We start from the raw sequence: 23,744 nt of genomic DNA on the forward strand, positions 1-23,744 counted from the left end.
AAGAACTTGGAAATGAGAGGGTGTAATCATTTTTCTTATTGAAGATATCAGTGATCTTAAGAATTTGGAGATGGGGAACAAAAACAAAGAAAAATGTAATTAGGATATGGGTGTGGTTGTGCTTATAATTTTTTCTAATACAATAAAATTATGTATATTTTCCTAGTATAAAACCTAAGTAGAATGACAGTATGTTACAAATAAATTTCATCACATTAAAAAGACAAAGCTGAATCAGAACTCTAAATGTGTTCTTACCCACAATGCTAAATTTCAGAGGCATATGTAAAGACAGTTTTGTTAGGCTAGGAATTCTGATTTCCTTTTGTTATTGAGGACCTATTGAATTTACTTAATATAAATCTTTGCTCTTCATCATAGTTGCTGGCTTCATGTTGATAACTATTTTATATGGAGTTTTATTGGACCAGTTACCTTCATTATTCTGGTAAGTGCATTATTTTCTCTTTACTGTTAGCTTTATTTCTATAGTGGTGATATTTATGCAGGTATATTACTTTATTATTAATTTATGCATTCAAATATTTATAAACATGCCTAACCCCAGAATAAAATGATGTGGTATACTTTAAATATTATGCCATTATGGAGTTATATCCTGCCAATTAGTACCCTTTTCCTTCAAAAAATAATATTCTTACTCATTTTTAATTATGTCATATCATAATCTTAAATATTCTTATTAATATCTCATCTTAAAATTGTGTGATTTGAGCCAATTTCTGGTAGGTAGTAAACATAGCATATTTGCTTTGTGAGTAGTTATTTTTTCAAAGAGTTCATAAAGTTTTATCCTAAAGATCTAGATAACTCATTGTTGTTATAAATGTGTAGCATTTATGAAATAATGAATATTTTGAGAAAGTGAAAGAATATAGCGTTGATGTTTATATCTTGATTTTGGAATAATGATTATTTTATGTGTTTATGGTCCACAAACAACATTGTTCAAGGGCTCCTTCTGTGTAGTTGTTGGGAAACAATGCAGTACCAGAAATTAAAATGGAGCTGCTGAATGAAAAACATACACTCCAGCCCCTTTGAACAACTCTCAGCACTTAATTTAGTACTTTTAAGTAAATGCCCACACCTTATTTTCAGAGCATAAAAATATGTTTATGGGGTAAAAGCTATAGCACAGTGGCAGGGCATTTGCCTTGCATGTGGCCAACCCTGGATGAACCTGGGTTCGATCCCCTGGCACCCCATATGGTCTCCTGAGCTTGCCAGGATTGATTTCTGAGCACAGAGCCAGGAGTGACCCCCGAGGGTCACTGGGTGTGGCCCCAAAACTATATATGTGTGTGTGTATGTTTAATGTTTAAATATTAAACCCAATTTTAAACTTATTACAAATAAAGGTTTTTTTCTAAGACTTAAATATCATATTAAAGAAAAAGCTTTAAGAAACATTTTAAAATAAAGTTGAAGCAAGGTATGAGTCATAATCTTAAATAGCATTTTAACTTTATACATTATTTTATTTTTTCAATTATATTTGAAACAAAAATGTCTGTAAAATACTTTGTTTTGGTATGTTCAACTTTATGCTTTGCGTTGTACTATTAGAAATGAATGTTAATGGCTAGAGAAGATAAAGGGAACATGAATTAATCTAAATCGTGTAAATATTTTCTCACCTCCATAACAATAATGATATTTTTCTTTTAAAAAATGGCATGAATTAGTTTTCTGTTAGTGTTCCATGAAATTGGAAAGTTTTAGTAGTTGAAGTAAATGTAAAACGACTTCAAGTATATGTAATTCTGTCATTATAATGAATTATTATACACAATCGCAAAGCAAAATGAAAATTTGAAATAAATGTCTGAATGCATTAAAGCAGTGAAACAGTTCGAAATGTACTTAGGAAAGTTGATTTCTCATCTGAGTTATTCCATTCTCAATATTACCCCAATTTGTGTTCTGAATTTACTGACATTAACATAGCAAAACCTCCCTTAAATTAAATGACAAACATGGCATGAAGAGGAATGATCCATAAAGACCCAGGATTCCTTTTGCACCCCCCAAATATTTGCCAAACCTACAGAATTTTTTTAAATTTTAAAGATAATCTTAGGAATGTCAGGCCTATAGAGGAATTATATACTTATGTACCATAGTTTTATCTGAATTTGGTGAAAGTAGTTAATGTTCACTGAAAAAAAAGAGATACCACGATTTTCTCATATTGCTCATGTTCTGTGAGAGTTACTATTATTTATTATTTTTGTCATTATCATCATTTACCAAATAAATTACTTAGGTTCAGATATGAAGGGCTTTGGGGAATAGTATTCCCAGCTTAACACAAAACAAAACAGAACAGAACAGCAGGTAGCTGAGATCCTGAGAGTAATTCTTCTCTGCACTAGCTTTGCCCTCTAATTGTCCAACATAGACAAAATAAATCATTTTCTTATAGATATTTCTTGCAGCTTATTAAAATGTATGATGGCTATACAAATTATAGATATTGAGTATAATTATACTTATATGCACATATCCTCTGATCATACAGGATATTTAAAATTCAAGTTATATATAAAAATGTGAATTATAGTGTATTTAACCCTTTTAAAGAGTGCTTTCATAACAAAACATCTGTTGCCATTGCTAGGAAGTAGTATAGTATTGTATTTCCAACTTTTCTAAATAGAAATAATTTAATTTAGTCGTATTAAAGTTCATTTTAAATAATGTTGTATGAAGATAAATAACATGATATGTGAAGATAAAACTTCCTACTCCTGTATTTCTATAGAATGTCTTGCCTTCAGGCACCAGAATTATTATATCTATGAGAAAAAGTGCTTGTAAGTAATGAGCAGTAGGAAACCATTAGTTTGCCTGAAATGGTTTAATGAAAGCTTGGATCATGACACGTCAGGAGCTGTTCTTATCATTTGGACAGCTCCATCTGCATCATTAATAATTAATTCAGTTCAGTAAGAGTTCAGCTCACACACTCATTTAGAAGTCTTCTTCAGAGAACACCTCTCTGGCTGGCTGCTAGTCCCAGGGAGAAATAGGTTTCTGCTTGGCTAACAGCAAAGATCTGGAGATACAAGTGCAGTTTTAGAGTTGCATTTGCCAGGTAGCAAAAGCTCCAGGGAGGACAAAAAGGGTCAGAACACGTGCGGTTCAGTTAGGTTACTTCAGAGTGGTGTTTCTGTTCTTCTGTCTTATCATATCCATGTCAGCGATGCAAACTGTGGAATGAATTTGTAGCTGCTAAGCTCAGATGGATGTGATTCAATTGAACGGGTTGATGACTATAAAACAAACTCTACACTCCTATAATCTGTGCTACCTTTTTTCATTCTTTTAAACTTCATAATTTCATGTTCATTAGTATGGGTGGTGATTAGCTATATTCAAACAATGAATACTGATCCATTTTATCAGAAGTTTATACTGGCAGATTATTTAAATAGCTCGTGAAATCATTACAGTTACATTTTAGCTGAATATGAAACTTTTTTCTTCTAAATTTACTTTTACTATTTATATAGAATTCTTTTTTCTCTTTTATTGAACTAAAACAATTCGATTTTATATGAATTCTTTTACATAGAATTCATCTATGTATTTATACCTTCACACTCATTGCAGAGTTAAAAGATATGTAGTGACTGGATGAGTTGACTCATTTCTAAAATTAAACATCAATATGGACATTTAAATTCGTGAGTTGGCATACACTACATATCAGATAATCCTTTTAACATGAACTTACAGGACCTTTTATTATGAATGAGTAGTGATTACATATACTTACCAGCTTTTGTCTAACTGTAACTCTTTGTATGCCGAACTGTAACTCTGTTTTCTTTTATTCCCTGGTGCATTGCACTTTATAATCTTCAAAATCTATGGTCAAACTAGTAGCATTTTTGTTAAAGACAGAGCCTAAATGATAAAATGTGGCTGCATTGAAATTTAGGGAAAAGAACATAGATGGACTGGAATGAGTTGGGTTTTTTTTTTTTACCATCTTTTAATGTGCATTTCAAGAGAATGGAGAAATTCCACATTTGATGGCTCTGGTTTCTTTTATTTATATATTTATTTTAGTATACATCAAAAGGAGAAAAATAAGTTGCAAGAAAGTGTGAGGAAAAAGAAATTTTCTACTCAGGAGAAAGGGATGGGATGGTGGCACAGGATGGGAGAAACAGAAAGTATGCAGCTTAAAAGCACTTGTGTCATGGGGAAAAGTTAGAGAAGAAAAAACTTAGGTTGCAGTTTGTTTTTTCCAAATTTCTGCACTATATTCTCAGAAAACAAACAACTTATAGAAAGATGGAGAATCTTTTGAAATATTTTACTCCACAAAATCATGGTTCTTATTAGTGTATAACCTCTGCAGAAAGATCCTGTCATCATCAGTATTTATTTGGTGAAACTAAGAAAGAGCATTTATATTTTTCAGTAATGAAATATAAGAAAAGTATACTAAAATCACATTTAAAATGTTGTTAAACTTCCACATATCTTACCTAATTCCAGAAAATACTTCACTATCACAAACGTTGTCAGTGATACATTAAAATATTCAATGCCTACATGATATAAAAAATGTTTCATTTCACTAATAAGACTTATGAGTAACACTATTAATGAATTTTTAAATTGTGTTATGAAAAGAGAAAGTATCTAAATATTTTGTTTTGCCATATTTGGCTTCACAAGTACCTTGCATGCCTTTTCATGATTCATTTTGAAATCACATTATTAAAGATTGCACTGCCCAATATATACATCCTCAAAGGCTAAATTCATATTTGTTTTATGATAAATGTTATTAACTATAAATTGTATTTTAGATTAAGTTAGAGTACACAGTTGCTTGTGAGATAATCACTGTAAAATTATTTTAGTTTATGATAGTCTTTCTATTTTCTTAATTTGTCTCTAGTGAGAGACTTTTAAGCTTTTTTATCATTCCATTTTCATTTATTAAAATAACAGCTTTTTGTCCACTTGTGCTTTATGGGTTTGTAATGTTTATGTGAAAGTAGCTAACACAAACACATGGAAAAAAAGTTGAGTTGTTGAACATACAATTTTGTCTAGGAAATAGGGAAGTGTGTGGGCACTTTAAATATTTGCAGGTAATGGGATGGCAATATTTTTACAAAGGAAATGGAGAAGTTGTTAATCTGACAGGTCCAATGAATAAAGGTCATTGGAAGAGCTTACCACTTTAGTTATTCAGAATTTAAAATACCTGCTATTATCTCTTAAGATATGATAATAAATCTCACTAGCTTGTATTAACCAACAACTATCTATATTACATATTTGTATATTTGTGCTTGTGTGTTCTATAAACCTTATATATTATAACTCCAAAGAAACCCTTTTAACAGAAGAAACCCTAAACATATATAATGTTTAAAACCTTATTAGGACTGATGTTACTATAAGTACTTTTTTATTCTTCAAGGGATAATTAATATACGGAGATAATCGTGGACACAAAATTTGTAGTCTTTTAAAGTACTAGAATTTTTTCAAGGAAGGATATCTAGGAAGAAAGTGAAAGAGGTTTACTGAACATTAACTATTTATAAAACAGTTGTTAAAATAAAGATAAAAAAGTGTAGGGTAGGAGTAAGGTCTTGGGTTGAACATACAAGAGGATTCATCTCTGAAGACTGCTATCTCCATATACTGAGATTAGAAAGTATTTGCTGAAAGGAACGTGTGAGAAAGAAGCTAGGGAACATTTGTGCCACTGAGATTTTAGTTTTTATTATTCTGTAAGGAAGGGTCACACAATTATTTAGGAGTGAGTTGTAGGCTTTCTGTGTCTCTGTATTTCTGTCTGTTTATCTGGCTCTCTCTCTCTCCTCTCTCTTTTTCTTTCTCTCTCTGTCTCTGTCTCTCTCTGTCTCTGTCTCTCTCTCTCTCTGTCTCTCTCTCTCTCTCTCTCTCTCTCTCTCTCTCTCTCTCTCTCTCTCTCTCTCTCTCTCTCTCTCTCAACCCCTTTATCTAGGATTGGGCTTCTAACTTTTTCTATTCTTTCTTTCTTTGCAACTGTCATGGTTTCCTAAGGTGTGGGTGTGGGTTAGAGTCCCAGACATGGAAATGGAGCTGGGATAGGGATATAATTTCTTTGTAGGTTTACTAAACTCTCTATGCTCAGGGAGCTCTCCTGATGAAGCTCAGGAAACCATATATATTAAGAAGATTGAGCCAGAATCAGGTGCATGCATGGGAACTGTACTATATCTACTGTATTATCTCTCAGGCTCACAAAAATTAGAAAGGTGCTGTATTGTGGTTCTTTACAAACCAAACCAGATGTTCACTGTATACTGGAAGAATTTCTCTTAATTTATCCAAAGCTGAAATTGTGTCTCGCATACAATATGATAAACAAATCTTTTTTTTAAATTTTTATTGTGGCCAAAGTGAGTTACAAATCTTTCACAGTAATATTTGAGGTACATAATGATAATGAATAAGGGGGGTTCCCACCACCAGTGTTGTCCTCCCTCCATCCCTTTACCCAGCATGCATCCTACTTCTCCCTCCTTTACCCCCCCCTAGGATGCTAGCAAAATTGGTCCCCACTTGTATAGCTTGTTGTAAATTGGGTATCAATTCTGTTGTTGACTTTGGGTTTGGTGTTCAAGTCTGATCATTTTTATTACCACTAAATGTTCATATGACTGTCTAGTCCTGGTACCATCTATTTTTCCTGATAAACAAATCTTTGTTGGAACACTTATGATAATAAATATTTGTTGTTTGAAACATGTTGTAATATGCCTGATACTACAACAACTTATTTACATTGTGACATACTGGAATGATCTTCAGAATATAAAACTACAAAACTGCTTCTTCAAGTTTTTTCACTTTATTCTAGACATGGACATTTAAAATATAATTATTTTTCTTATAATTTATTTACTTTTTTTAAAGAAAAAACATTACGTATTTGGCCATAATACATTTGCTTTCAGATAAATGAGAGCAAAGTTATTTTTAAAAAAGAAAGAATTTGGGGCCGGAGAGATAGCATGGAGGTAAGGCGTTTGCCTTTCATGCAGAAGGTCATCGGTTCGAATCCCGACTTCCAATATGGTCCCCCGTGCCTGCCAGGAGCAATTTCTGAGCATGGAGCCAGGAGTAACCCCTGAGCACAGCCGAGTGGGACCCAAAAACCACAAAAAAAAAAAAGAATTTATAAAAAAGAAATACAATGACAAATTTGTAAAATTATAGTATCTCCAATGAGGTCATTAAGTCATTGGCAGAAGGTGTAGTAAACTCTTGTTGCTAGCTGACCATTCTGTTATTTCATTTGTTTCTGAACTTTAACTGACTTCAGTTATTAATTGGTATGTTCCTATGGGGATGAAAGCATCAAACAATGACGTTGTCTAGGAATTCAAAATATTTTTACTGATACTGCTGCTTTTGTGGTGCATATTTCAGCTGCCAGTAAGAGAATGTGAGGGTGGGGTAGAGTGGGGGAGGAAATACCCACACTCCATACAAAAACATGGCACTATGAGCCCAACCAGCAAACCTGGAATTTGGTCAGATTGGTATCTCTGCAGAGAATTATAGAGGAATGGTGAAGTAGGGTTATAGGTGAAGCAGTAATTATGGGTGATGGATACAGCAGGCATGACTTCAGCAGGTCTAGGGCTTGGCCACCCTCTACTCCAGAAATTGCCAGATTTCAGTTGCATTGCTGGTGTATCCATGGTTTTTAGGGCTCGTTTTATATATCTTTTTTTAAAAAAAAAAAGAGTAAGTTTATGGATCTGGCCCAGTGCAAACAAAGTGACTACCAGATATAATTCTTAAGTAAATTTTGAAATAAAGCTGCTTTTTCCTCAGATAACATCATTCTGGAATGCTGTCTGCCAACACTTACAGATTGTGACCATTAACCTCATTTTATCCTTAAGAAATTCTGCTTTTAGAGAAATTTTAGGTCACATACAGTAGATGGAATGAATGATACAATGTTTGGGCTAAAACCTTCACTACTCTATAAAACTCACCATTAGGGAGAATTTAGAAATTACTTATTTTTTAATTTTGTATAAATTTTCCTAATATAAAAATCTGAACTGATGACTTAGTAAAGCAATATTGTCACTAGGTGGTATTATTACTCACTATAAAAAATTGCAGAAATCCTGTAACTATAGCAGTACATTTATAACCACTGAAAAATTGCTTTTATTTTCACATTTAAATATTATTTTTATTACAAACTTAAGGTTTTATTTAAAACTTGGAAGTTCATTAAAAAAAATCTCACTTTTTATTTTTAAATATAATAGCCCAAAGAAAATACATGCCCAAGAAAGCAAGTTTAGTCTTACTTGGTTTATTTTTTAAATGAATAAAAATGGAATTACCTTCCCTTTATCTAGCATTCTGTCAAATGTCCATAGAAACAAATGCAGTTGACAAAAGTGGAAATTTCTTCAGACAAATTCACCATCCTTTTCTTATGATTTCACTCATGTTCTACCCCCCCAGATCTTTTCATGGTCCATCTTCAGTCTTTGTACCATTTTGTTTGACTAAGATTTTTTTTTTTTTATGGATAATGGAATGCTTTGAGAGACTCAAAACAAGTCTTTCTTCAAAATTAGCCCACAATATAGAAACACAGGGAGATAGCAAGGATAAATATATACACAAATTTTTACAAGTTTGTTTTATCATAGATAACATTATATATATTTTATGTTCACAATTGACTTACAAATATATTTTGAAAATGATTTTATTTGCATTTTATTTGTCAAATCAAGTTAAACTTTCAAGTAAGTCTGAAAATCCAGTTTTCTTCTATTATAAGTGATATGAATATAAATGCTCCTGTATAAAATTCTCTATTAGATAACTTAAGACCTCAAAATACATCTGTAGCTAAAGAAACAAATTTAGATTTTCTAATGTATTTAATCACCGTATAAACCTGATTTAATGAGGCTGCAATTTCATGTCCTATGGTCTATTAAAAAAATACATAGCCAGCATTTTCTACTTTGAATCTACTGATCAAGCCTGTACATACATTAAAACTGGGATCAGTATCTACCTTATAATCATGTCATTGATTTTTAATTGCATTAACTTATTAACTGCACTTGTAAAAAAAACACTTTTTCCCCTCTGTTGATGTGCTCTAATTCATTCTTTATATGTTTTAACAGCTAAATATCATCTTCCTGGTGATCACTTTGTGCAAAATGGTGAAGCACTCAAACACTTTGAAACCAGATTCTAGCAGATTGGAAAATATTAAGTAAGTATTTTGTAGTTCAATATTAGTACTCGACAAACTAAGTGAAAGAAATTCTTCACAGGAAATACATGAATACCTTCTATCAACTATAGAGATTATTCAGAATGAAATTTTACTGATCTAGGTTGAAGCTCACTGTTAACCAGTTCACAGATACAGGTCAAAATTTAGATAATAATTTGTCTTGTATTTAAAACCAAGAAATTTTTTTACTTGCTATACTTTGTGAGATTTTTTATCAATGTAGCAATTTCATTCAAATTTAAAATACAGCTCAAAATAATGTACTGTTTGCATGACTGGTTTGATTTTATTAAGTTTATTTTTATTAAATGACTTTATGATTTAAGGATTCTGAGCAATTTCTACTTCTAATCCTGTTTGCCTAAGAAAATTTACTCCATTATTATTGTTAATTTGGGGATTATCTTTTGTTTTCTTGATAAATAAGTGTTTGCTTTCTTTCAGTATTGAAAACAAACTGCAATACCCTATCAATGGAATAATGCTTTCTAATTTTTAAAAATCGTGATGCATACAGTCATCTTATGGAAGCATTTTCAGAGTTATTTTTAAAACACAAGTCTTAACTTAAAATTTGAAGAGGTATTGTTGCACTTGGTTATAATGGGATTGCGAAGAAGTATTTGAAATGTAAAACAATGGCAGATCTGTAGTTAAGGATAAATTTTTTTATTAGATGTTTTAGATAGGTTAGTTCCAGCTTCATTGCATGTTGCATGGTAAGAGAGAGAGAGCTAAACTTTAGCATCTCTCTCTTTTCTTCCTTTTCCTCTTTCTGTCTTCTCATCTACACCAGTAATTACCGTGTTTGTGATGGCTACTATAATACGGACTTACCTGGGTAAGGCAGAACCCTACATTTAACAAATTTATGGCATGACTTATATTTTTTACAAATCCGTCAGTATCATGAATTACCCTTAATTTTTATAATTATTTTGGAATATCTGATTTGCTAGAGTACTTTTAAACTATAATATGCCTTTATTTTTTTAATTGCTTGCCTCTGCATTTTGACTTTCTTAATTTTGACTAATTTATAAAATATATAAATGCTTTCTTATTACTTTCTATTTTAATTCTGTCTAATAATTTTGTTTCTCTTTTCTGCTTATAATGCTTTCTAGCTATGAAGATAATAAGCCATTTATCAAGTAAGATCATTAGTTAGACATGGAATGCACTGACTTTAAATCCTTCTCATTCCATCATATTTTCTACAGTTCTTTTTCCTTAAAGCTATTCATAGTGAAGTTTCCCCAAAATTCTTTTATTTTCAAGTTGTTCTCATGTTTTTGTCCCATTTCTGCTAGGCTTCTTCATACTTTATTTTTATTTATAAACATTAGGTTCACCCCAGATTAGTATATTAGAACCTGAAGTTTAGGTGTTAAGTGATTATCTGCCATTTAACCTTTCTGTATGTGTCACATTATTCAGTGTTTTGAGCACACCACAGGGATATAATATAGGCATAAACTCATTAAGGATTCCTGAATTTTTTTTATCAGAATGCACATAAAAGATAATAAGATCTTGGGGGATGTTTTACACCTTGTACTTTAATATAGTTTTGATATCTTATTTATTCTGAAGTAAGAAAAGGTCATATCTGCTGTTGCTGTTTTCACTGGAGGCTGCAGTACTAAATGCTATTGTTCTTTCTTTAGTTAATGAAATGTTAAAACCAAAGTGCTGTTGAATTTGAATGTGAACATAGAGAAAGTCAACTGCTACTACCAATAAGTTAATACTTAGGTATGATGTGTGTGTTCACTCATTGAATTTGTTAATAAAATGCACTTTATTTTTTCAGGTCTTGGGTGCTTGGCGCTTTCGCTCTTCTTTGTCTTCTTGGCCTAACCTGGTCATTTGGGTTGCTTTATGTTAATAAGGAGACTACTGTGATGGCATATCTCTTCACCATCTTTAATACTTTCCAGGGAATGTTTATTTTCATCTTTCACTGTGCTCTCCAAAAGAAGGTAAGTGAAAAAAAACCAAGGATGTTTGCTACTGCTTTAATTTTAAAAAAGAAAAGAAGTATCTGATAGGGAAAATGTCAACAACTGGCATTTGGAATATTACCATTGCCTTTGTGTAATTTTAAGTTCTAAAATTTAATCATTTAAAGCAGGGGTCTCAAACTCACGGCCTGTGGGCCGCAAATGGCCCTCCATACAATTTTTTTGTGGCCCTGCCCTAGAGGAATCTTTTTTTGTTTTGTTTTGTTTTAGTTGTTTGGGTCACACCCCCCAATGTTCAAGGCTTACTACTAACTTTGCACTCAAGGATCACCCCGATTTTGCCTCCTGCGGCCTCCAGGTAAATTGAGTTTGAGACCCCTGATTTAAAGCATTATATCTTAATGTTTCATGCGATTTTTTTTTTTCTTAGTGGTTTCACAAAGTAATTCAAAAGTTAAAGTTGAAAATAAACTCAATCAGTTTCAAGAAGTGCATAGACTCTCTAAAAAAATTAGCTATCATTTTAGTTTAAAATGTCCGAGGTTTTCACTAGGTATGATGCTCATCTTTTCTGCATACCTAATGCAGTTTTTTTATTCTGTTATTACTAGTTGGTCACTAAATTGAACAGAGAAATAGAATTGTGAAAGTGAAAACTATTATGTTTTCAGTCCTGACAAGATGATAGTGTTGTTACTTCCATCAGTTTTGAATAAGCTATAATTTCAAGATAATGACAGTAGAATGTGCAATACTGACAGATAACGTTCATTCACAGCAATATAGGCATTAGGCAAAACCTACACCGGAGGCTATTATTTGGATAAAATACCATTCTGATTGTCATTGTCTTGGTTATACAGCTTTTCAGAGCACTTAATAGCTATTAAATGTACCAAAAATTTTGAGGTGTCATGTTATTTAATAAAATGGAACTTTTAGGCTTCTAAACATTGTACGGGTATGACTTTGCTTTTGCTGTGATTTTTACAGATCCTTGTACAAATGTCTTTTTTAACATAGTATATATTTGGCAGGAAAGGGGTGGGAACATTTCCTCAGAATCATGTATTCATTGAACAAAAGGTTTAGCTTTGCTCATTAAATCAATAATTACATTTCAAAAGCAGCATATTGCATATAGTTTGAATATGATCCGTGTGATCTTGGCTATATCCTGTCTGCTACTGCCAGGATGAATTGTTAAGGATATGAGATAAAAATTATTTAGTTAAATTCATTGTTCTGACTACTTGAGTGAGCATATTTAAGCAAAGAAAATGCTTTGAAAGTTCAAGTCCATTGTTATTTGTTGTAATATGTTTAATTAAATAAAGCAAAGAGGATGAAAATGCAAGTACATTTAGCTCTAAAGGTCATCTAATGACTTTCATTCTGCAGTCTTGCAGGGAGTAAGTGTAAAAAGTCATGGTCTTTTTGCAGGCAGACATTTAGCATAGAACAGAGTGGGAAGTAAAAGCTTTTGAGAGATTCGTGTATTCTGTTAGAAGGAACACTTATTAATGCAAATTTTTTATCTATTTTATCTACCTGGTTTTTTATTCTATTAGAAATCATGTTTATAGTGCCGGATTGATGGTGCAGAGGTAGGATATTTGCCTTGCATAGCCCATCCAAGGCAGACCTGGTTCAATCCCCGGTGTCCCAAATGGTTCCCCTAGCCAGTAGCGATTTCTGAGAGCATAGCCAGGAGTAACTCCTGAGTATCACTGGGTGTGGCGCAACCAAAAAAAAAAAAGAAAGAAATCATGTTTATAAACCATTATAATGATGCCACACTCGTTGCTTTCCTAGACTCCTCCCAATTCTAAAGCACCTTCCTACTTGGAACCCTGTTAGTAGTTATTAGAAGTTATTTGGACTTCACTTTCTAAAGTTTGCTTTAAACTTTGAGTTCTAATAAGTCTTCTGTCTCTACATATATCTAAGCTTCAGGGGAAAAGGGAAATTACATGGGTATCTCATTAATGTGAATGGAAATTACACAAATAGTTCCCTTGTGTGCTAATGAAGTGAATAGGCATCTCAGACGCTACACTAAATGTTGAGCCTAGACACATCAGAAAATGGAGAAAACATTCCATTCTAATTAGTGGCACATGTATCAAAGCACTTTTTCTGTATTCTTACAATAAGGTCATCTTGTTAATATAAAAAGGTTAACCACAAAACTGCTATCCAGTAAAGTTTGGTGTACTGAATGAACTACCTAAAAGGACATAAAATGGATAACACATCAGTGACTGACTTTTAAGTGATTAAATGTAATTAAACAAGGAAAATTTCAGATTTTATTTACTCTTTTTTTCTCACATGACATGTAGAATTAGGATTACTAAGTATAGAGATAGAACAATGCTTTTTAAGATATTCCTATTTTAGTGATAACATTTCTTAAGAAGATGTAAATCACAAGTATATATGTCCTTAGAAAGGTAATTTATCCAGTTAATTTCAGTTTTGATCAACTGATTTGTAGCATGTTATATTTTATCATCATGAACTAGTCAATACATTTTTTTATTATCTGTAGTTTCTATTTACTTTGTCCACAGATAAGTAGGTATGAATAGAACTTACCTCTTCATTACTGTTCATTTAATTAGAGTGAAAACAAAGTGTTATTCATACTAACACCTTGGTTATTTGTTTCTCAAAACAGGTACGAAAAGAATATGGCAAGTGCTTCAGACACTCATATTGCTGCAGTGGCCTCCCCACTGAGAGCCCCCACAGTTCTGTGAAGGCATCAACCACCAGAACCAGTGCTCGGTATTCTTCTGGCACACAGGTAACAAAGATTCTGACAGCATCTTTAATTAACATTCTTTATAGAAAGCCTATTGAGACATGTTCTGTTCAGATGCACTAATTGTCTCCTCATTATAGTTATCTAGGTAGCGAATACTTGCCTTTTTTTTTAAAGTATGTTGGTCTTAATTTTTTAAATATTACTTCAACCTGTGTCTTTAGTTGCACACATTCTTTTGAAAGGTGAATCACTTTAAGAACTGTATTATAATTATTTCATTCTCTGAGCTCATCATGGGTACTCAGTGAACATTTGATAAATAATAATCACCACACTGGAAAGAAATTTATGTGCGAAAGATTACATACATTTTAGTAGAGATGCAACAGAATAGTATATATATCTATATATTTCCTTAATTTTATACCAGAATCAACAAACATTTTATTAAAAGAAAACTTGATGGATAAATCTGCACAGATTGTATAGGTAAATCTTTGTGTGTCTTTAGTTTCTGGGGGAAACTAATATAACATATGTCTTGCTATTTTATGTTAATAGAGTCGTATAAGAAGGATGTGGAATGACACTGTGAGAAAACAATCTGAATCTTCTTTTATCTCAGGTGACATCAATAGCACTTCAACACTTAATCAAGGTCAGTTTCTAGGAAAATTTGAGTTTACAACATAAATTTTGTACCTTTTACCAATTTATAATCATTCTAGAGAAAGTGTTGAATTTTCATCCCACATGAATTTATATCACAGGCTCTTAAACCTGTTCATTCGTTAAAGTACATATAAATCACTTGATTCATTGATGTAATGCAAAAAAAGTATAATTTTTAAGTCCATACCAACAGAGTAAGTCTGGAGAGATTGCTGAGAACATCGCCACAGGTTAAAATGTTTGCTAATGAATATAAATGCATTCTTTCTGAGACATACAAGTTTCTCTTTTAAAACATACAATATAATTAGAACAGTTATTCACACTTAAAGTGTCAGATTTGCAGTAAAAGTTCTTGTTTGCAAAATTATTTTATTTTACATTTATTTCTAACAGTAAAAACTATAGCAGATAGTAAATCTTTGTAATTAAAAAATACATGCAAATTGATAGTTTTTTTCTATTTGAATTAATTTTTAATGTGTCTATAATTACCCCCTTGATTTTTATCAGAAAATATAATTCTAAAAGTAAACTGGAAAATAAAATAATTAAGGCAGATAGGGCACAAGGGCACATACACACATGTATTCCTAAAATCAATCTAGTATAAAAAAAATCATATGTCATTGTGTGTGTGTGTGTGTGTGTGTGTGTGTGTGTGTGTGTGTGTGTGTGACCTTGTATAGGTAATTTATCCAGGTAATTTCAGTTTTGATGTACTGACTTGTAATATAATACATGTTATATTTTATCACAATGAAATATTAAAGACATTTTTCATTGTTGACATTGTTCTGATGAGATTCTGGTTTAAAATGAAAAAAGGAGTTACATCTAGCACCAAAACCAACTTGAACTTTAAAATATTTTGAGTCAAATTACATTAGCTATGCAAAACATGTTTGATAAGTATTGAAAGGTTTGTAGTGTGTCAGTTAGAATGACTGAAATGTGTGTTTATTCCACTGCTTTGCTGTTTCACCTAATGCTGTTAAGATGACTATCAAATAGAAACGAATTATTCAATGATTTATGTTTGAAACCTGGCAAATAAGATTACAGATGGAATATTCTTCTTATATAGAATTTGTGAATGATCTAATAATTCATTACAGTCTTTATTATTTTTTTTTTTGTTATTTCCCTCAGCATGTGTGCTCTTGCATTTACTAAGAGAAGCTTTGTGCAGTGTGTCATACTCCTTACCTATTTGTGGAAGTTATTTTTCCTCCTGCTTGTTTCAAAATTGGTATTAACACAGATGTTTTCTTGAGGGATAATCCCACACCTGTAAATTCTGAAAGTTTGAGATTCCCTCTTCGGGGCCTTAGTGGTTAGGTTTTTAATATTAAGCAGTAACATCTTGAAACATAATGTTGATCTCTATGCATTTAATTGCCATTTTTGTTTAACAGTGATTTTGTATAAATTAGTAAATGTCATTCTCAGCAGGTGTTTACTTGGGGGATTTAGTAAGCACCTGTGAATTACTGAAATTTAACTTCCCTCTCCCCTCTCTCCTTCAAATTAGTAGTTCAAATACAGTCAGAAATTTCAGCAGAATTTCCGTTGTCAACTTATCCACTACCTTTGCTGAATACAAAAAGTATTTTGCTGCAACTGTAACGCTAAAATAAGAGAACTGATGTATCTTTATTATTTTTTCTGTTTCTTTGCTTTAGGAATGACTGGCAATTACCTACTAACAAACCCTCTTCTTCGACCCCACGGCACTAACAACCCCTATAACACATTGCTCGCTGAAACAGTTGTATGTAATGCCCCTTCAGCTCCTGTATTTAACTCACCAGGTGTGCTTATACTTATGAATAAACTACCTTCTTTACTGCTAAACAGAGCTCTGATCTTTTGCCCTTTATTAGAATACTTAAGTTGGCATCTATTGATTATGACAACCTTAATTTCTCAGAAAGGATTGTGGTGCTGCCCATGCCAGGCTTCTAAAACTGCACTATATTATAGTAAAAAAATAAGTCATAATAGTATTTACCAATAATTGTCCATGTTTTTGACACAGGTGGCATAAATCTTAATATATTATTACAGGACTGACTTCACAAGGTCCGAGAGCCCATCTTCAAGATTTATATCACTTAGAGGTATCCTATCTATGTAATATACTGTTCAGTTGACTCGAAAGCTTGCTGACAGAATTTACTACTGGAATGAATTAGCTAATAAAGATAATTTGGATGCCTAGGTATAGAAAAATCCATCCAGCATTGTTGATGTAACCAAACTATAGTATAGTGCAGCTTTATGATAGTTTTTTGTTTAAAACAATCTTTGTGGATAAAGTTAATATTAGTAAGTTTATACCTATCATTTTTTTATTGGGGGAGGGGGAGAGATTGCCACTAACCCATCCTCAATTACTATTTCCTCAATATAGCTTATGTTTTATAAAAATAAAGTAATTAAACTGTTCAAGATTTTGGTATCAGGGTTATTGCATAATTGCTGCTAGCTTACAATATTTGTAACTGTTATTTGCCACTAAATTAAACGCAGAATTTTATTTCCATTTTTCTTAAAAAAAAATCTTTTAACATAACTGCAGCTTCTCTTTTCATTCTCTTGTTTTTCTTACTTTCCTTTATGCTTTCCTCTAGCAACCTACAGAGAGACAAGTATGGGAGTAAAACTTAACTTTGCCTATCAAATGTAAATTTTTTCAGCATGATTTTTAACCGGCACAATTAAAACATAACTAGCAGTCATGAAGTAGACTCAGCGGGCAAGTGGTTCACAATTTGCAACTAAAATCTTACCAAATTCAAACAGTACATCTATCTGTACTGACTTTTGTCAGTAACAAAGGTCTGTAGCAAATGCTGTCCACACTTAAGTATTTGCAATGCTGAAATAATTTGCTCTTTAAAGCCTGAGGTACTGTCAACCAGAATGCTTAATAATTGACTTATCATTTCTGCATTCCCACAGTAATCTTGCTACAGGCTGTGGAAAGTCTTCAAGTGAATTACCTGAACTTGGGCAGAAAAAGTTGCCTCTTCAAAACCAGTCAAAGATGTGCTTAAATCTGCAGTATATCATAGAAAACTCCTTTTGGGTTATCCAGTATATATTTTTTTAAATTAAGGAGTGATAAAATGGAAGAAAAGCACCCAGTTGAACCTCTCCAGAGGAAACAACTGCTAGCAAATAATCTTTGTCACTTATAATTTTAAATGCCAAAATGTTTTCTAGTTGATCTTATAAATAATAAGCTGTGGTGCATGTATAAATTTATGAAGCTAGAGAATTATACCCATGCTAAAGATAATCTTACAAATAACTATCATAACTTCATTTTGTTATACATGTACCAGGATTTTTCAAATGTAGAAGTTGAATCAGAATTTTTTAAGTATTACTAATTATCAATAAATCCAATTTGTCACTTTTTTATTTGGGGCTAATGAGAGCATATCAGATACTTATTAGATTGAGTTTTCTAAAATAATCTGCAGCTTTAAGAGTGGAGTGAGCTTTAAAAGGAGAAATTTTCTAATTTTTCCCAAGATTTCAATTTTTTCCTAAACTCCTCCAAGCCTTGCATACAATGCAGCAGCCTCACAGTGGTCAGTTTCATTTCAGTAACATCATTTCATTCTTTTTTTTTCCAGACCTATCTGTAGACAAGTGATATTTTTTCTAGGATTTTGAGAATGAATAACCTAACTTTCCATGGTACAAACCATTTATTTTTTCTAAAACTTTATTTTTTTCATTTGCCTAAGAAGCATTGTGATGTCTTAGTTTACATGTCTTTGTGTCTGTAGAAAATACAACTCCTATTCAAAGAGAGCATGTCACCACATTTTTTTTTCCTCCTAAATCTCTTCATATCTTCAGCAGACTTACCCAAATCGTTCATTCCTTTAGAAATAAAAAATATACAAGCCAAGACTGACACCCTTTGCCATTCCATAGTTGATACTTATTCTTGATTTAATTTCTGTGACCCATACGTAAGAAATTTCCTGACATTTCTACGTTTAACTTCCATGCCCATGGTGTCTGTGGGCCAGTCTCATACAGTAGACTCTGCTGGTTCATTCCATGCTGTCACTGTGACTGATGCACACTGCAGGGCTGCAGGCAAACTCTGACCATTAGGAGCCTGAGGCCGTTGCTGATAGAAATATAGTAGTGCTAAAAAAAAAATCAAAATACTAAGACATATTAAATAAAAACTAAAAGGCTGCTATTGCTGGTAATTTGTTGAACCCTTGCTCTGACTAAGTTGCTGAGAAGCTTAGAAGTTCTTCATCATGTTACAATAAATCATTTTACTTTCTTTTATATATCAGCTACTCTTAGGCCAGATAGCCTGAGCAGACAGACATGATGTGAGTTGTCCAAAGTGAGTCGTTCCACCTGCTGTCTGTCGTGTTGTTGGATGATGCTTGTGGGCCCCTGGTCCAGTCAGTGTGAGAGATGGCTGTCTGTGTTGACCATAAATTCTTTGTATCTGTCCATTTTTTCATTCTTTTTTTTACTTCATCTCCAGAAAGAGGAAATGTTAGAATGTCGTTTAAAAAGTTGCTTGCCAGTTTTGTGGGTTTATGTTGTACATTTGCTTTTAGTTATTTTGTATGTGGCTTTTTTTTTTAATTTAGTGTTGTTTAGGACAAATTCTATTTAATTTTATTTTTAACAGCCATAGTCTTGTACTTTTAAAATGTAAATGTCACTAATGAATTGCTTTGCATTAACTATGCAAGGGCATGGAGTGAAGTCATCTTTATAAGAGTGTCAGCGAATTGGAATAAAAATCAATTACTAACTACTATCTCCCCTCAAATTGTTAAAGCGATATTCTCTTCCCTCCTTGGAAAACAGTATTATTTCCTTCACACTTTTTCTGTTACCTAAGGGGTTGCCACTCTTTACAGTTGGGGATGCCGGAAAGCCTGGCACTTTTTCAAGTGTTAGCTTTCAAACAACTTTGTCCTGAACGACATTAAAAAAAATTTTGTACAAAAAAAAAAAAAAGAATTAAAGATCCTCAAAGAAGGAATAGAGGCAATAATCGCAATCCTCCACCCCCTTTTCTGTTTCAGGACATTCACTGAACAATGCCAGGGATACAAGTGCCATGGATACTCTACCGCTAAATGGTAATTTCAACAACAGCTACTCACTGCGCAAGGGGGACTATAATGACAGCGTGCAGGTTGTGGACTGTGGACTGAGTCTGGATGATACGGCTTTTGAGAAGATGATCATTTCAGAGTTAGTGCACAACAACCTACGGGGCAGCAGCAAGACTCACAACCTGGAGCTCACCCTCCCCATCAAGCCTGTGATTGGAGGTAGCAGCAGTGAAGATGATGCGATCGTAGCAGATGCTTCATCTTTGATGCACGCAGACAACCCAGGGCTGGAGCTCCATCACAAAGAACTCGAGGCACCGCTCATTCCTCAGCGGACTCACTCCCTTCTGTACCAACCTCAGAAGAAAGTGAAGCCTGAGGGTACAGACAGCTACGTCTCTCAGCTCACGGCTGAAGCTGAGGACCACCTGCAGTCCCCCAACAGAGACTCTCTTTACACAAGCATGCCCAATCTCAGAGACTCTCCCTATCCGGAGAGCAGTCCCGACATGGAAGAGGACCTTTCTCCCTCCAGGAGGAGTGAAAATGAGGATATATACTATCAGAGCATGCCAAATCTTGGAGCTGGCCGGCAGCTTCAGATGTGCTACCAGATCAGCAGGGGCAATAGTGATGGGTACATAATCCCCATCAACAAAGAAGGATGTATTCCAGAAGGAGACGTTAGAGAAGGACAAATGCAACTGGTCACAAGTCTTTAATAGTGCAGCTAAGGAATTCCAAGGGCCACATGCAAAGTATTAAGAAACAGATAAAGACGCCACCGGCCTGAGACAGCTCCCTCACTCTGCCGAAGAGATGGCTATGTTGACTGACCTGTGGTTCCTCAGTGTAAAAAAGATGACTGAACCTTGCAGTTCTGTGAATTTTTATAAAACATGCAAATACTTTGTATATACAGAGTATACTAAGATGAATTATTTGTTACAAAGAAAAGAAATGCCAACCAGGTATTTTAAGATTCTGCTGCTGTTTAGAGAAATTGTAAAACAGGCAAAACAAAACTTTTCAGCCATTTTACTGCAGCAGTTTGTGAACTAAATTTGTAAATATGGCTGCACCGTTTTTGTAGGCCTGCATTGTATTATATACAAGACGTAGGCTTTAAAATCCTGTGGGACAAATTTACTGTACCTTACTATTCCCGACAAGACTTGGAAAAGCAGGAGAGATATTCTGCGTCAATTTGCAGTTCGCTGCAAATCTTTTACATTAAGGCAAAGATTGAAAACATGTTTAACCACTAGCAATCAAGCCACAGGCCTTATTTCATATGTTTCCTCAACTGTACAATGAACTATTCTCATGAAAAATGGCTAAAGAAATTATATTTTGTTCTATTGCTAGGGTAAAATAAATACATTTGTGTCCAACTGAAATATAATTGTCATTAAAATAATTTTAAAGAGTTTGAAGAAATATTGTGAAAAGCTCTTGGTTGCACACATGTTATGAAATGTTTTTTCTCACACTTTGTCATGGTAAGTTTTATCCATTTTCACTTAATTTCCACTGTAGACAGTGTTCTACTTTGACAAGTTAGTCCTTATTTGAATTTCTTATTGCCAAAAGAACGTGTTTTATGGGGAGAAAACTCTTTGAAGCCAGTTATGCCATGCCTTGCACAAATGTGGTAAAATCTAGAAAAGATTGTGTCATCCTCTGTTTATTCTTCAACAGAGGGCAAAGTGGGCACTGGGCACTTCTCACAAACTTTCTAGTGAACTAATGGTGCCTATTCTTTTTTAAAAAATAAAATAAAACATAAATATTACTCTTCCATATTCCTTCTGCCTATATTTAGTAATTAATTTATTTTATGATAAAGTTCTAATGAAATGTAAATTGTTTCAGCAAAATTCTGCTTTTCCTTTCATCTTTTGTGTAAACCTGTTAATAATGAGCCCATCACTAATATCCAGTGTAAAGTTTAACACAGTTTGACAGTAAATAAATGTGAATTTTTTCAAGTAGTTGATGTGCGCTTTTATGTATGACAAAATTAGCTTTAACACTGGTTCTTTGCCACCCTAATCCCATCCTTCGGTATATTTAGGGCTCTCCATAATAGTCCACGCATATGTTACGTTGCTGTTTTATATGCTGAAAATAATATACTACATTTAAATTTTAATTACCCATGCACAAAATCAGATAAATAAATGCCCGTAGGGAAATACTGTCCTCGGGACATTATTATTGTACCAGAACTAAAACAGAAAAGAAAAATAGTGTCAGAACTTTCATAGTCATACTTGAGAATCACATGAAAAGTGACTTTTTGGCATTATCAAGAAGAAATGCCTAAAAATGTTTACAATATGAGGATTATAAGTACAACTATAGGCAGCTGCAAATAATAATATTTGTTATCGGGGAAAGGACTTACTCAAGTTCAAAAATCATATAATTGAATCTCAACACATATATTCTGTTTTCCTGTCTACATCATAAATGTTTATACCAAATTTTTCTAAGGCTTAGTCGGTCTCTTGATTGGTTCCACAAGTTGGAGATCCCTTTATGTGGGTGCACTTCGTCATGCCTATTGCGTTTAAAATTTGTAGTGAGAAAAAATTTTGAAGTTTGGATACTTGTATCAAAATGTAAGTAGAGTAAAGTAGACATGACATCCTAAGCTTATCAACATTTTAATAGGGTAAAATAGAAGTATAGTCACATAGAAAGATTAATAAACAAGATAAAGATTGACTTTAAGAAATTATGTTAATGTTCCCACATTTAACACTCTTCTACAGTGATATTTCTATTTTGTTAAAAAAATAAATTTTAGAAATTTGCAAAAATTGACTTGGGTGTATTTAATCAAACATGATGCTTCTTTTCTTTTCTTTCCTTTTTTTTTGTGGAAACTATTTTGTGTCATGTTTTTCACAATGTACAAGCTAACTAAGGTCATGTTATTTCAGTATTGAGTGAATTACCAACTTATTCTTAACCACCATCTCCCCAAGAGTAGCACTGATTCTTTCTTTAGTTCTGTTTATTTGAGACAGAAATATATATGAGTAATATATAATATATGAGATACAAACCTGGTAAGATGGGAATAACTAATTAGTAGCTAAATAATGAATGGTCTCCTCAGAAAGAATAGTTTTATTAGGAGTCTTTATATTAGAGAATACTATTTGAAAGCTTTCGTTTATCTTTGCCATCAAAAAAAAAAAGAATCACTTTTAAAAATAGACCTCTTTTAAAAATGCATAAATGTTGCCTTAAATTACATCCAGGAGCCTTTCTATAGAAGTAGTTTCTTAGGTCTAAAATTATTATCTACTGTCTTTTACTACAGATGCAGGGTTCTGTTAACGCAATAGTTTTCTTGGGTTTGACCAGACTTCACCTGGATACACAACTAACACATAATTTATTGTTATTCTTGTGATAGTGGAACTGAAATTTTGTAAATTTATTACTGTACCTCAACCCAGAGGCCAGATACTCAATGGCTCTATTTATAATGAGGAATTGGTGATTTTTATTGCCTTGAATGTGTCTTGATAGAAGTTAATCCAGATTCACCATGTTGATTTTATATTAAAATATAGGCTTGGTGTTCGTTCTTTTTACAAAAGTTACAACATATACATTTGTATATATTCACATAAAAGGCTTTCAAAGTTATGTGGAAGAGAACATGCACAATTCTTAAATATGTTGCTAGTGTAAAGTTATGAACATTTATAAAACATTTTCACCAGTAAAACACTTTAACCACAGTGATCATTTTTAACAGAAAATTACCACTAGTATGCTCTCCCACGAAAAGAAAATAAGCACCATAAAAAAGTTAATATGGACTTATTTTAAAATTATGGTTA

At 32.8% G+C, this 23,744-nt stretch overlaps 1 protein-coding gene across 3 annotated transcripts in view; it reads left to right on the forward strand.

Annotated features, from left to right (window-relative positions):
* Positions 1-21,872, forward strand: part of ADGRL2 (adhesion G protein-coupled receptor L2) — a 196,705-nt gene extending 174,833 nt beyond the window's left edge. For 2 of the 3 annotated variants that reach the window (XM_049771788.1, XM_049771790.1), the window contains 9 exons: positions 382-448; positions 9,228-9,319; positions 10,140-10,184; positions 10,471-10,497; positions 11,160-11,328; positions 13,994-14,122; positions 14,645-14,741; positions 16,441-16,569; positions 19,846-21,872. In XM_049771788.1, coding sequence (XP_049627745.1) covers positions 382-448; positions 9,228-9,319; positions 10,140-10,184; positions 10,471-10,497; positions 11,160-11,328; positions 13,994-14,122; positions 14,645-14,741; positions 16,441-16,569; positions 19,846-20,600 — 1,510 coding nt within the window. In that variant the 3' untranslated portion in view covers positions 20,601-21,872. The remainder of the gene's footprint in view (positions 1-381; positions 449-9,227; positions 9,320-10,139; positions 10,185-10,470; positions 10,498-11,159; positions 11,329-13,993; positions 14,123-14,644; positions 14,742-16,440; positions 16,570-19,845) is intronic. The other variant, XM_049771789.1, reaches the window with a different exon arrangement.
* The last annotated feature ends 1,872 nt before the right edge of the window (positions 21,873-23,744 follow it).

Source organism: Suncus etruscus, chromosome 4 (genome assembly GCF_024139225.1).
Source record: "Suncus etruscus isolate mSunEtr1 chromosome 4, mSunEtr1.pri.cur, whole genome shotgun sequence".
Lineage (NCBI taxonomy): Eukaryota > Metazoa > Chordata > Mammalia > Eulipotyphla > Soricidae > Suncus > Suncus etruscus.